Source organism: Callithrix jacchus, chromosome 1 (genome assembly GCF_049354715.1).
Source record: "Callithrix jacchus isolate 240 chromosome 1, calJac240_pri, whole genome shotgun sequence".
Taxonomy (NCBI): domain Eukaryota; kingdom Metazoa; phylum Chordata; class Mammalia; order Primates; family Cebidae; genus Callithrix; species Callithrix jacchus.
In genome coordinates, this window is record NC_133502.1 from 101297321 (window position 1) to 101312073 (window position 14753).

General features: G+C 44.4%; 1 protein-coding gene and 1 non-coding gene across 2 annotated transcripts in view; one reads left to right on the forward strand and one right to left on the reverse strand.

The window, feature by feature from the left end:
• Positions 1-6634: 6634 nt before the first annotated feature.
• The window catches only part of LOC103792545 (uncharacterized), a 35551-nt gene continuing 27432 nt past the window's right edge, over positions 6635-14753 (reverse strand). The window contains exons 4-6 of the mRNA XM_078345749.1: positions 8040-8085; positions 7378-7438; positions 6635-7125 (exon numbers count right to left, since the gene is read on the reverse strand). Coding sequence (XP_078201875.1) covers positions 6951-7125; positions 7378-7438; positions 8040-8085 — 282 coding nt within the window. The 3' untranslated portion in view covers positions 6635-6950. The remainder of the gene's footprint in view (positions 7126-7377; positions 7439-8039; positions 8086-14753) is intronic.
• Positions 12815-12922, forward strand: LOC118148289 (U6 spliceosomal RNA). The gene has a single exon (XR_004735044.1). It is a non-coding gene; the product is annotated as a U6 spliceosomal RNA (small nuclear RNA).

Genomic DNA, 14753 nt, shown 5'->3' on the forward strand with positions numbered 1-14753 from the left:
TCATTTGGGATGCCCCTAGTTTAAGAGACCAGCCTAAACTAACTAGCATCCTTTCTTTCCAGTGAAAAATTCCTGGGAGAGAGGATCTAATTGGCCAGCCTGAGTCAGATGTCTCTTTCTGATCCAATCAGATGACACTGGGGGCAGGGCCACATTGTACCAACATGGCTGCCACTCCCACTGCCCAGCTCCCCGTGAAAATTCTTAGAAGGGGGCTCAGAGGCTCCCAAACATAGCAATATATCCAACGCTTGACTATTAGAAGGCATTTTGGTTAGTCTTAACCAGGTGTAAAAACTTATCACAGACTCCCCTGTAAAGTGCTTTTTGCTTTGCTTACAAATATGCTTAGATAAGTGTAATACCAAGCCCCTTCTCATTCCCAGCCCTTTATCACAGGTATTTGAAAGGGCACTTCTGGATCTCCACAAGAAGGCAGTGGTTCTGAATATGTAACCTCAAGGAACCGAACTCAATGATTCATTTCTCTTATATTTGTTTGAGGTTTATCTTCTAATGTGAAGTTGGCACCTTACTTTCTGGTCAGCATGGTCAACTCCAGATCACAGAGGCACTCAGGGAAACTGAGGCTGCTGTTGCTTCCTCTTCCTCCTTTTCTTTTTCTGAGGCTGCTGCTGTCTTCTCCTCCCCACCCTTTCCCTCCTCCCCTCCCCTTCTTCTTCTTTTCTTTTAGAGTCAGAGTCTCAGTCACATGATCTCAGCTCACTGCAACCTCCTCCTGCTGGGTTTAAGCAATTCTTCTGTCTCAGCCTCCCGAGTAGCTGGGATTACAGGCGCCCACTACTTTGCCTGGCTAATTTTTGTATTTTTAGTAGTGTTGGGGTTTCATCATGTTGGCCAGGCTGGTCTCAAACTCCTGATCTTAAGTGATCCACCAGCCTCCCAAAGTGCTGGGATTACAGGCATGAGCCAACACGCCCAGCCGAAGCTGAGGCTTCTTGATGAACTTTGACAGTTTTCTCACATTAAAAATTTCCTGGCTGGGCACAGTGGCTCATGCCTGTAATCCAAGGACTTTGGGAGGCCAAGAGTTCAAGATCAGCCTGGGAAACATAGCAAGTCTCTGAAAATAAGACAAAGAATTTAAGCTGGGCATGGTGGCTCACACCTGTAATCCCAGGACTTTGGGAGGCCGAGGCGGGCAGATCACAAGGTCAAGAGATCAAGACCATTGGGAAGCTGAGGCAGGAGAATCACTTGAACCTGGGAGGCAGAGGTTGCAGTGAGCAGGGATCATGCCACTGTACTTCAGCCTGGCAACAGAGTGAGACTCTGTCTCAAAAAAAAAAAAAAAAAGAAAGAAATTAAAAATTTCCCACTGCTAAGTAATCTATGGTGTCAGAGGTTAGGGTAGAGGTTGCATCCAGAAAAGGGAGAGACTGGACAGGGCCTCTGGGGTACTGGGAATGTTTTGTTTCTTCTTCTGGGAGGTGGATGCATAAGTGTATTCCAGTTTGTGAAAACTTGTGAAACTATCACATATGTACATTTTTCTGTAGGTATATTATCCTTCAATAAATGTTTAAATATACTGCAGTAATTATAAGAGATTGCTCATTTGTCACTATAGCATGTGGCTGATTAGTTCATAGAAATAAATATAGATATAAATATATGGTATACATACATCTGATTTAACAGTACAAACAACATCTTCTATAAATACATACATGTTTATTAGAGTACAAACTCCATCGTAACATTTCTGTGGAATGCTATATAGATATACTACCTCTCATAGAAAACTCGAGCCCTTAATACTCCATTTGAAAGACAGTGGAATAGTGAATGGCTCTAGAGTCAGCCTGTTGGGGCTCCAATTCTACTGCATGCTAGTTTTTCATTTTATTTGTTTTTGAGACAGCGTCTCGTTCTGTCACCCAGGCTAGAGTCCAGTGGTGTGATCACGGCAGCCTTGACCTCCCAGGCTTAGGCGATTCTCCCACCTCTGCCTCCCTAGTAGCTAGGCCTACAAGTGTGACCACTACACCTGGCTAATTTTGTAAATTTTATTTCTGTAGAGACAGGGTTTCACTATGTTGCCCAGGCTGGTCTCAAACTCCTAGGTTCAAGCAATCCTCCCGCCTTGGCCTCCCAAAATGCTGGAAGACAGACATGAGCCACCGTGCTCAGCCTGCTTGCTAGTTTTATGACCTTGGGAAAATGATTTAACTTTAGCTTTCTGATCTAAAATGTAAATATTAAAAATACCTACTTTATGGGAATGTCGTATGAATTTTTTAAATACATATAAAATGCTTGAAACCATAGTAAACACTTCCTAGATGTTATTATTTTTGTCGTTGTTAGACTACCTGAAAATGAAAGAAGAGAGCATCCCTTTTTCTACCTCTTATTATCTCATCCACTCTAGCTCAACAGAACTCACTTCAATTCAGCTATACTGACTGGGCACCTCTATGGGCCAGGCATCATGCTCAAGTCTGAGCAGAGTGGATGCTTAAAGCATATTTCTGGGCCGGGCACAGTGGCTCATCCCTGTAATCCCAGCACTTTGGGAGGCCAAGGTGGGCAGATAACCTGAGGTCAGGAGTTCGAGACCAGCCTGACCAACATAGAGAAAACTCTTCTCTATTAAAAATACAAAATTAGCCGGGTGTGTTGGTGGGCACCCTCAATCCCAGCTACTCAGGAGGCTGAGGCAGGAGAATTCCTTGAACCCAGGAGGTGGAAGTTGTGGTGAGCTGAGACCGTGCCATTGCACTACAGCCTGGGCAATAAGAGCAAAACTTCGTCTCAAAAAAAAAAAAAGAAAGAAAGAAAAAAAAAACTCTGTGTATTTCTGGCTATACAGAGTTCCTTACTGCAGAGACCTAAACCCCTGGGAAGATTCTACGCTGGTAGCATTTCCCAAGGGTTCTGTGGCTCATTTCTCCCCAAGTTCACTTCTGGTGCTATTAGAAGTTCTAGAGATTCCAGTCTTGAGCCAGTGTGTGAACACAGGCAAATTCTCTCTGGTGGGGCTCTCATCAGAGGAACCTGGCAAGGTAAAAACAGGAAGCAGGATGAAGGCTGTGTTTATTTCTTGCTGTGGGTATTGTGTTGTGTTTCACTGGGGTGCCAGTCTATTTGACCTAAACAGAAACAACCTGTGTAGTCTTGTGCGACACCGGTATTGTTTTAAATCAACATTACGAGGTGGGACAAAAGAAAATGGCTATTAATTAGAATGTAAGCCTGAAGTAGCACTCTCTACACAATGAGGCACCTATGGAGCTGCCCAAGCTGTACAGCTGTTTTTCAGGTCATTTGTAACCAAGGTCATCTGCTGTGGACAGTATTAGAAACGATAGTCACTTTTTTCAGAATTCACTGTCGCTATTGTCTTTAATAACTCCTATTTTTTTATTTTGAGATGGAGTCCTGTTCTGTTGCCCAGGCTGGAGTGCAATGGCACAATCTCAGCTCACTGCAACCTCCACCTCCTAGGTTCATGTGATTCTCCTGCCTCAGCATCCTGAGTAGCTGGGATTACAGCTACTAGGTGTGCCACCATGCCCGGCTAATTCGGATATTTTTAGTAGAGACAAGGTTGTACCATGTTGGCCAGGCTGGTCTCGAACTCCTGACCTCATGACCTCAGCCTCCCAAAGTGTTTGGATTACAGGCGTGAGCCACCATGCCCAGTCACTAACTCCTGTTTTTACTGTTCACATCTAGTACTGCACCAATGGATAAGCTGAGAACCTCTCAAAATGGAACTTGTGAAAAATGTAAGGAAATATTACTGCTAAATAGGCAAGGCTAACGTTCTCACAATTGTGGAAAACAAAACTGAAAACAAAACACAACACTAAAGTCCTAAAGCAGTGTTTTTCCATTCATTTTCTCCCTCCTTCCTCCCTTCCTGAATAAGCAGCTAACAGAGAACAGCCTGATATGCATTCCTCTTCCCTTCCAGATAGAGAATTGAGTGCTCTGGACAGCACAGTGGCTCATGCCTGTAATCCCAGCACTTTAGGAGGCCAAGGCAGGTGGATCACTTGAGGTCAGGAATTCGAGACCAACCTGGCCTACATGGTAAAAACTTGTCTCTACTAATAAATAAATAGCCGGATATTGTGTCACATACCTTTAATCTAAGCTATTCAGGAGGCTGAGGCAGGAGAATTGCTCAAACCCAGTACGCAGAGGTTGCAGTGAGCCAAGAACATGCCACTGCACACCAGCCAGGGTGAATAAGCAAAACTTTGCCTCCAAAAAAAGACGTGTCTCTGATAATAACTTAGATGTTTCTGATGATAGCTTCTGGGTTTGGCAGTAACTGAACTGGAATGGAGTTCAAAAACCCTTAGATAGAATGACAGAGGAATTAAGAGGCCAGGTTATTGGCAAGTCTATCCACGTGGATGTTTGGGTCCTCCATTGATTCTCTACCTCCACAAGTTTTTTACCCTGGGCTTCATCCCAATTTTGTCCTTCTTAAGGCCTTCATGGAACCTGAACTATTTCTGCAATCCTAAGTTTCAGACCCTGCCGGTCAGTGGCATAAGCATGAACAGGAAAACAGAAGGATGGTTGTGTGAGGGAGCTGTAGTGGACATCTGCTGTTTTGTTTTGTTTTGACACCAAGCATTCACAAATTTTTCTGGAAAACCTACCTCAAGTGCCCTCTAGAAAACAAACCTCATGGTCAGGCATGGTGGCTCACACCTGTAATCCCAGCACTTTGGGAGGCCAAGGCAGGTGGATCACCTGAAGTCAACAGTTCAAGACCAGTCTGGTCAACGTGGTGAAAACCTGTCTTTACTAAATATACAAAAATTAGCCGGATGTGCTGGCAGGCACCTGTAATCTCAGCTACTTGGGAGATTGAGTCAGGAAAATCACTTGAACCCAGAAGGCTGGGGTTGTTAGCTGAGATCGTGCCATTGCACCCCAGTGTATGCAACAAGAGCAAAACTTCGTCTCAAGAAAAAAAAAAAGAAAACTCACCTCATTTGTTAGTTCCAGTCTATATAAGTAGAGTTGCCTTCTCTTCAGACCCCTAATATTTTAAGGGTAGGTAATGTGCACACTCTTGGCCATAAGGAGCATTCTGTAATGCTCCATAGTGAGCCCCCAAATATCTGTAATGCTCATGCATAGTCCAGGACTCACCTCTGGATCATGAGCTGCGGCTGCTCTAGACAATATCGATTCTACTCCACTAAGTCCATGAAGATCATAGGTGACACCTCCATCCTGATAAGTGCACCATATACACTAAGGGAAGATCTTCTATGTTGCCATCAACATGGCTGGAGAGAAGGCATAAAGATCATCTTCTTTAAAGACAGGGAGGTCATGCTTGAAAACAGTCCTGCTTATACTATAATTGAAAAATAAAACCGTGTACACTTCTGGCAAAATGTACACATCTCTAATCTCTGCAGTGCCCTGGTAAACCTCAAGGGGGTGGTGCCTAGATCCAGATTGAGAAAGGGTCATGATATGGACATGAATGGGGCACAAACCTTTTTCCACCAGCAGGGTCATCCTTTCCTATCTTCACCTTTTTCTTACTTTCTCATTCATTCTAAGGTAACTTCTTCTTACTTTCTCATTCATTCTAAGGTACTTTTTTCTTTATTCTCAGCTTAGTTTTACCCTATGAGGTAGGTGGTTGCCTGGTCAACATGGCTGCCACAGACAGATAAAGGATCGTTCTGCTCTGCAAAAATGTCACCAATCAGCCGGGCACAGTGGCTCACAACTGTAATCCCAGCACTTTTGGAGGCCGAGGCAAGAGTATCATTTGAGATCAGCAGTTGAAGAGCAGCCTGGGCAACATGGTGAAACTCTGTCTCTACTAAATATACAAAAATAAGCCAGGCATGGAATTACAGGGGCGTACCTGTAATTCCAGCTACTCAGGAGGCTGAGGCAAGAGAATCACTTGAGCCTGGAAGACGGAAGTTGCAGTGAGCTGAGATCACACCACTGCACTACAGTTTGGGCGACAGAGTGAGACCCTGTCTCAAAAAACAAAAAGTCATCAATGCAGGCAGCCTGGAGAAATACCCACGGAGGGGACTACTTCCCCACAGTGACTTTTTAGTAGAAGAGCCTCAACACTGAGGTCAAAACATGCTTCTCTAAATTATAAGCATGCTCTGTTTCTCAGATTCTTAAGCAGTACCCATGGTGTTCCTGACAATGGGTTACCGCAACCAGCAATACCCTCAACACTCCACCAACTTACATGACCCTCTGGTAACTGAACACTTTTTGAAAATAGTGACTAAACTATTATTTCTGAAAAATATACCTGTCCTTAACCCTCTCTTCACAAACGGAAGGCCTGTCTTCCTCACTGCTCTAAATATGAAGCAGTGAATGGAGAGGAACGTGCAGGCTGCCATATCATATCAGTAAGTCTCAAGCAAAGAGGCAGAAAAAAGCCCATCTCCTCAGACTCCATCAGGGAGAGAAGGGGCTTTCTGAGACACATGATACCCATTCCTCCACAAGAGCTCCAGGGAATTGGTCACCTTTTAGAAGTCAAAGGAAGCAGTCGGTAAGAGCTGAACTAACTCCTACCTTTCACTAAACACAAGCTTGGGTTACTCAAAATCTATACCCCACAACACAGTACATGGAAAAGACATAATTCTTATTAGAAAATTTATTGGGGAGAACCAATATTTGACTAGAGTCAAATGAAAAGATGGTGTTCAGAGACAAACTGGCCTCAGGGTCGAGATTGGGCTTTGCTCTCTGAATGTGATGTGGTAGGAGAAGGGGAAAGGGAAGCTGTTGGGTTGGGGAATGGTCTATAGGGAACTTGGAATTCAGGGGAGGAACAGGCTTTGGTGGCAGAGGGTCCCTCAGTGGTGAGGGTGAAAATAAGTCAGCTAAAGGGGTGATCAGGTCAGGTGAGAGAATTAAGAGGGGTGGTGGAGAAGGGTCAGGACAAGGGGACACTATTAGTCTTCTGGAGGGGTGGCTGAATCTTTCTGGGACTCCCAACACAACACTCGCTGGATCTCAGCAGCTGTTCTGTTACACACCTCACAGAGGGGATCTGGGCATAACAGTTGATGAAAGCAGGCAGTATCACGGGGACTGCAGAAAGCAGGAGGCCCGATGCTGCAGCCAGGACTAGAACAAGGAAAGGAGGGTCTGTTAGCCTGGCAGGGGTGGGAACCCTGGTGCCTGCTACCCGCTTCACATCGCCCCTGCCTATGACCTCACCATGCACTCTAGGGCCTCTCAACACATTCATTCACATACACGTTCCTATGGCTACCCACTCCCACAACTACAGCAGGCTACAAGAAATCCCTGAGGTGAATAGAACTTGCTAAAAAAAGGACTGGGGTGGGAACAGGACAGAAAGAAACAATTAATCACCTTTTCAGAAAAGAAACCAGCTTCCTTTCCTCTTCTGCTGCTTTCTGGAAGGTTATCTGGTCTGGGAAACCATAACAGTATGTTATATGTATGAAAGTAGAGGCACAGGGATCATACAGAAGTCACTCTCTGGAAGATCTTTGGGATATTCAACTCCAATAGCCCCAAGTATCAGTAGAAAAGGGCAAATAGTCATTGATACTATTAACAAGTTCACATGTGTATGTGGCATCATTTATAAAATTCCTTCACATACATTACCCCATGTGATGCTCAAATCCACCATGGGAAACACAGATGTCAGTAATTACCTCCAGGAGAAATCTGAGCATCAAGGAAGTCAAAGTACTTATGCAAAGTTGTGAGACAGAAGCTCTGGTTCCAAGCCAGCCAGTAGTCATTCCTTGATATATAACTTGCCCACAAATTGGGCAACACCCAGTGCCCAGGTCTATCACTCTATCATGCCTATGGATGGGCAGAGCAGGGCCTATGAGCAGTGTCTCAGGTCTGATTGCCTTTCTGTAAGCCTCTCTGCTGAGTGTCCTGTTTTCTGAGACTGTATCTAGTAACTGACATTCTAAGAAATCATGGGCCTGAGTTCTCCTTACAGAAACAGGAAGGGTCATCGTTGAAGCTCAGATAGAGCAGGCTGACCTTACCTTTAGATGTCCCACGTTTCTTTCTCCTCCTGCGTCTGCCCTGAGGCTGAGAACAAAAGAAAGACAATGAGAGGCTGGGACTCATTTATCTCACTCTCTATGAAGCTCATTCATTTATTCATTCATTCACTCATTACACAAGCATAATGTGACTCCCTAATTAATGCTAATATGTTCCTGTTATCAATTATTAAAGTGATCAAATATTTCTAAGTTTTCCTTCCCTGAAAAACTCAGAGGATTTTGTCTGGGAGAGTCACACTTGATGTGCTTCATTAGCAGTCCTCAAGGAGGGCACAGACTCAGAGGGCAACAGTCACATCTGTGCTCCCTCATAGGAAGAGTGTCCCAGAGACAGAGCTCTGGCTCCAGCCTCTGCTCAGAAACTCTCAGCATTGCTCCCCTGGTCAACCCAATATGAAGGAAGGCTTGACTGAATGAAGATGACATGGGAATGTGACTCATGATCAAATTTCAGCAGAAATTGTTCTTCTTCAGAGAGACCACACTCTCTATGTAGTCCAATCAGGGACCACAGAATTACTGTGTTTGGAATTTTATCTGGAACTCTCCATCACAGTCAGATAGGTAGTCTGAGCTTCAGATGGAAACTTTAGTCTTTCTGAAGCCCTAAGTCTACCCAACCTCTTCCAAAGATGAAATTCTATCCTCTCTTCAGACTTCCCGTCTAAGACCATCTCTCTGTACCAAACAAACTTACTTAGAAATGTGGGAATAGGATTGGGAAACCACAGGGAATCTCCCTTGGGTGTTCACCCATGGTTCCTTACCATTGGGATGCCATTATTTTTCCCAGCGGGTGACAAATAGAGAGTCAATAGCACGTAGAACAAGTACAGCATAAACAACCCCAGCCCAGTAAAGCAGATGAAGTCGGGGTCAATATCCAAGCAATGTGCCAAGCCAGAGCTGAGCCCTGACTCAGTACAGCTGTTCAGAAAAAAGAGGATATTCCCCATGAGGTGAATATCATGGCTGCCTGAAGCAACTGAGCCCTGAGTTTGCCCAGTCTTAACTATAAGCCCAGGCCTGCATCATAGAGCATGGAAGTCACAAAGGGTTTCTAAGGGTGGAGGGAGCAATAAGAGGAGGGTGTGTCCACAGCCTTGACCTCACCAGCCTAGCGGACCCCACCCCTCCTGTGCCCTCAGGTCCCTCTGCCCTACCCTCCCACCCCATTTCCCAACTCTATCCTTTCTTCATGTCATATCTTTATTTTAGTGGAATTTTCTGTTTGCTCCAACTGTAAACCAGGTATTACCCAAGTCCTGCTTTACTGTTTGGAGCCCGTAACTTCAACCCCACCAACACCACAGCCTTGAAAGCCTGAAATACTGCCTGTACCCAGGCACTGGCACTCTCAGGATCCCAACATCCTCCAATCCCTCTTATCTACAGAATGTTTTTGTCTTACATTAGCCCAGATGTGAAACTTAACGTGCCTTTATACTTACTTCGTTTTGTGAATGTCAACAGTAAATTTTTTACTTTAAAGTCAGCCTTAACTATTTCCAATCAGAGAGACTGACTCAAATGATTAAAACTAATATTATCAAAGAAAAGGAGCTCACTGTCCAATTTGGGTTTTTGAGAAAAGGAGGTTTTTATGGTAAATTAACCACGAGACAGGAGTCCAGCTCAAATCTGTCCCGTGTGCTGGCTTTCATGCAGTCATTTTGTTAGAAAAGGTTTAGGGAGTGGATCACCTGTGGTCAGGAGTTCAAGACCAGACTGACCAACATGGAGAAACATTGTCTCTACTAAAAATACAAAATTAGCCGAGCATGGTAGCACATGCCTGTAATCCCAGCTACTTGGGAGGCTGAGGCAGAAGAATCGTTTGAACCTGGAAGGTGGAGGTTGTGGTGAGCCCAGATTGTGCCATTGCACTCCAGCCTGGGCAACAAGAGTGAAACTCCATCTCAAAAAAAAAAAAAGAAAGAACTGGGTATTCTGCAGCTGGGCTTCTGTCCTGTCCATACACGACAGGGACACAGCTGGTAAAAGAGGAAGAAGAGCAGGGGTACAGGAGACAGGAACTTGGCAGTGAGCAGGGCAGGGCCATCTCCCCCCAGGTTAGGGAGCCCCATGCCATGTACCCCTGGTGTGTGAGAGGTAAGGATCCTTCCCCACTTGATTGTTTCCAGGCAGAATCCAGCATGATTAACAGCATAGGCTGGCAGCCAAAGTGCTTGCCTTTGAGTCCTGGCTCAGACATTTACTTTGGGTAAGTAATTTAGCCTCTCTGTGCCTCAGCTTTGCCATCTATAAAATGGGTATAACAATAGTACCTGCGTTCTATAGTTGTGATGAAATTAATGGAATTAGTATGTGGAAAACAGTTAAAACAAGGCTTAGGACATATAAACCACCCAATAAGTGTTAGCTATTATTATTATTGCCTTGAAATAGCTCCAAAACATAATTATAATGACCATCATTATATTATTTTGTTCTGACTTGGGCTGACTTAACAATGATGACTAAAGTGAAGTCCAGGATTCTATTTTACTAGAAATCCTACCTCTAGGAATACCTTCTAAGGGAATTTTCAGATATGCAAAAACAAGGTACAAAGGGAATCACTGCAGTATTATTTATGGAGTGAAAAACTGGCCCCGGCCTAAGTGTGGAACAAGCTGAGAATGATTAAATATGTTATGGTGCAGAAACAGGCTTTTGAAGAATTTTTAATGACTAGGAAATGCTCATGAAATAAATGTAAGTAGAAAAGCAGGCTTCAAAACTGTTTACAATTGGATCACATTTGGTAACTATGTAAGCACATTTGCAGAGAAAACAAAACCCCAGAGAAATGTATCAAGATGTTCATTCACAGTGGGGTTTCTGAGGGTGGAACTTGAGCACGTTTTTGTTTATATTTTCTTTGTATTTTTTGATGCCTTCCTGTTTTACACAGGAACACACACAATTTTTATATTTGGGAAAAACATTAAGTCATAAAACCGAAACATTTAAAGACAGAATTCAGAAGATACACAGTGGACTAAGGTGAACTAGAAGTGAACCCATGTTTCCTAAACTCTAGGTTTTTGTTTTTTTAAAGTCCAGAATGCCACATGATAGAGACAGGTGTTGCTACTTTTCAACTTACTTTGCTCTGGGAAGAAAAGCTATGCAAAATCTCTGGGTAACAAAATTATAGACAGGCCAGGTGCGGTGGCTCACGCCTGCAATCCCAGCACTTTGGGAGGCCGAGGCGAGCGGATTGCGAGATCAGGAGATTGAGACCATCCTGGTTAATGCAGTGAAATCCCGATGCTACTAAAAATATAAAAAAACTAGCCATGAGTGGTGGCATGTGCCTATAGTCCTAGCTACTCCGGAGGCTGAGGTAGGAGAATTGCTTGAACATGGGAGATGAAGGTTGCAGTGAGCCAAGATCACACCACTGCACTCCAGCCTGGGTAACAAAGCAAAACTCTGTCTCAAAAAAAAAAAAAAAAAAAAAAAAAAAATTATAGACAGAGCCCAGCGCAACGGCGTATTGCTTGAGCCCAGCCTCATACTCCTGGGCTCAAGGTATACGCCTGCCTTAGTCCTCAGGAGGCTAAGGTAGGCATATTGCTTGAGCCCAGGAGTTTGAGGCTGTAGAGTGATGTGACTGAGTGTGTGCATAGCCACAGCACTCTAGCCTGGGCAATACAGCAAGACCTCATCTCTAAAATTGAAAAAAAAAAAAAAAGATAAATGAAAAGATACAGGGCAGGGCACAGTGGCTCATGCATATAATCCTAGTACTTTGGAAGGCTGAGGCAGGCAGATAATCTGAAGTCAGGAGTTCAAGACCAGCCTGGCCAACATGGAGAAACCCTGCCTCTACTAAAAATACAAAATTAGCCAGTAGCCGGGCGTGGTGGTGCATACCTGTAATCCCAGCTACTTGGGAGGCTGAGGCAGGAGACTCTCCACCCAGAAGGTGGAGAGTGTGGCGAGCCAAGATCGTGCCATTGTACTCCAGCCTGGAGAACAAGAGTGAAACTCTGTCTCAAAAAAACAAAAAAAAAAGGAAAATCAAAGATGCATAGATATGGATGAGGACAGCTGGGGAGACTAGCAGGGACTTCTTAAGATATGGGATACAATTTGGTATTGAATAATCACAACCATTTGTTTTTACACGGGGGAGAAACATCCTTGGCCCACAACAGAATAGATGAAAGCCACCCATCCACTCTTTTGGAAGAAGTTTGTTTCATTGGTTGGTTAGTTGGTTGGTATTTTTTTGAGACAGAGCCTTGCTCCGTTGCCGGGCTGGAGTGCAGTGGCCAGATCTCAGCTTACTGTAACCTTCACCTCCCACATTCAAGTGATTGTCCTGCCTCAGCCTCCTGAGTAGTTGGGACTACAGGCACGTACCAACACGCCCAGCTAAGTTTTGTATTTCTAGTAGAGATGGGATTTCATGACATTGGCCAGGATGGTCTTGATCTCTTGACCTCGTGCTCTGTCGACCTTGGCTTCCCAGAGTGCTGGGATTACAGGCGTGAGCCACCTCGACTGGCCTTTTGGAAGAAGATTTTTTAAAATTCCATGGTTTAAAAAAAGAAAAAGAAAAAGAAAAGATAAACTAACAGAAACAACAGGACAAGAGATATACCTAAATAGACAAGTAACAGAATTCCCAAATTCCCATGCCTGTGCATGAAGGACCTTGCTAATAAACTTCCCATTTGGAGTCCTACACCTCAAGGAAAATTAGTAAGAAGACCTCAACTTTGAAAGGGCTTGTAGTGCTGCTCATTTTGGCAGCATGTATACGAAAATTGGAACAATACGAGGAGATTAGCATGCCCCCTGCTTAGGATGACATGCAAATCTGTGAAGCATTCGATATTTTTTTTTGAGAAATTAAAAAAAATTAAAAAATGAAATAGCTTGGAAAACATCAGAGAAAGCCATCAGACGACGATACAGGCCACTGGATTCCACTCAGCTCAGCCTGGGATCCTGCCCCTGCAGCTCTGTGCCTGGGCCTGCGGCTCAGCAGGAGAGGAATCTTGCAGGACTCACACCTTGGCCTGAGAGGCCAGAGCAATAAAATTAGGATTATTTATGATGCAGAAGTGATTTAATAACATTTTTCGAGAACCTGAAGGATTTATGCCGAGGAACTGCTATTCTAGTAACTAAACCCTTTTGGATGGACTCTAAGATAAACCAGGCTTGTCTGGCTTCTGCCGTGAGCCTCTCCAACTCTTCCAGTTGCTCTTGGCAAATAATCTCTTCCACTTTACTAGAGGGTGATGGTCAAGGAGATGACCTTCCTGGCTGCTTTATCTACTCTCCTCCCCCCCTCAAAATACCTCTCAACATCTCTCTTTGTTCCTTCAAATCACAAAGGCAAACTCAAAGGAGGAGGAAACTAACATTTATTGACTGGCTGCTATGTGCCAGGAGCTTGCAGAAACATTACCTCATTTAATTCCCGAAAACACCCTGTGAGGTAGGCATAATTATCCCTGTGTTGCTTGTTAGGGGATGGAGGAAACAGCTGGTATGAGGATTTCTCTTGGGTGCCAGGCGTGGTGGTTTATGCATATTATCCCAGCACTTTGAGAGGCCAAGGTGGGTGGATGACTTGAGGTCAAGAGTTTGAGACCAGCCTGGCCAACATGGTGAAACCCTGTCTCTACTAAAAAATACAAAAAATTAGCTGGCTGTGGTGGTGCACACCTGTAATCCCAGCTTCTTAGGAGGCTGAGGCATGAAAATAACTTGAGCCCAGGAGGCGGAAATTGCAGTCTGCATTCCGGCCTGGGTGACAGAGCAAGACTCTGTCTCAAAAAAAGAAAAAAAAAATTTCCCTTGGGGAGAGAACCATCTTTTTGGGACAATGTCTTGGTTAGCCTCTTTGGACAATGTCAGGGGAGGAGAGAGAGATGAGGAAATGTGTGTGGAATGGGCATGGTGAGGGGACGATGGGATCCTCACTCAGAAAGAAGAGGGGAAGAGCAGAGGCAAGGAGAGAGCAGGTGATTTAGAGAAAGGCTTTGTGTGGCACAATATATCCCTACCTTAAAAAGCACAACTCTTTCTTGTTTTTATTTTTGCTTGTTTGTTTCTTGAGACGGAGTCTCACTCTGTCACCCAGGCTGGAATGCAGTGGTGCGATCTCGGCTCACTACAACCTCCGCCTTCTGGGTTCAGTGATTCCCCTGCCTCAGCCTCCCGAGTAACGGGGATTACAGGTGCCTGCCACCACACCCAGCTAATTCAAAAGCATAACTCTTAAAATTTCAAGTAAATCTACTAAACTCATGAAATACTTGCTGAAAGAGAATTTTCAAGTGGGCTGTCTGGCATAGGGTGAAACAGAAGCCATGTGTGTTTCAGCTGAGATGGTGACAGGCAGTACTATAAAGGAAGCACATCTCCTAAATTCAAGAGCAAGAAGGTCCCCCACCCCCACCCCTTGACATATGAGTTCCCTAGAGGGGAAAACTGAAGCTTGCCAGTTAATCAACTTTACTGAAGTCACACAGCATCACTAACAAAGGGAACTGATCCCAAGGCTGTTTATCTTGAATGTCTATTGTTTTCGCTCTATTCCACATGCTGCACTAAGCAAGATAGCTTTTTCCTCTCCCAGGCCAAATCTTCCACTGCTGTGCTCCAACTAATCATAGTAATTAATAGTAGTGAATATTTATTGAGTGCCTACAATATACC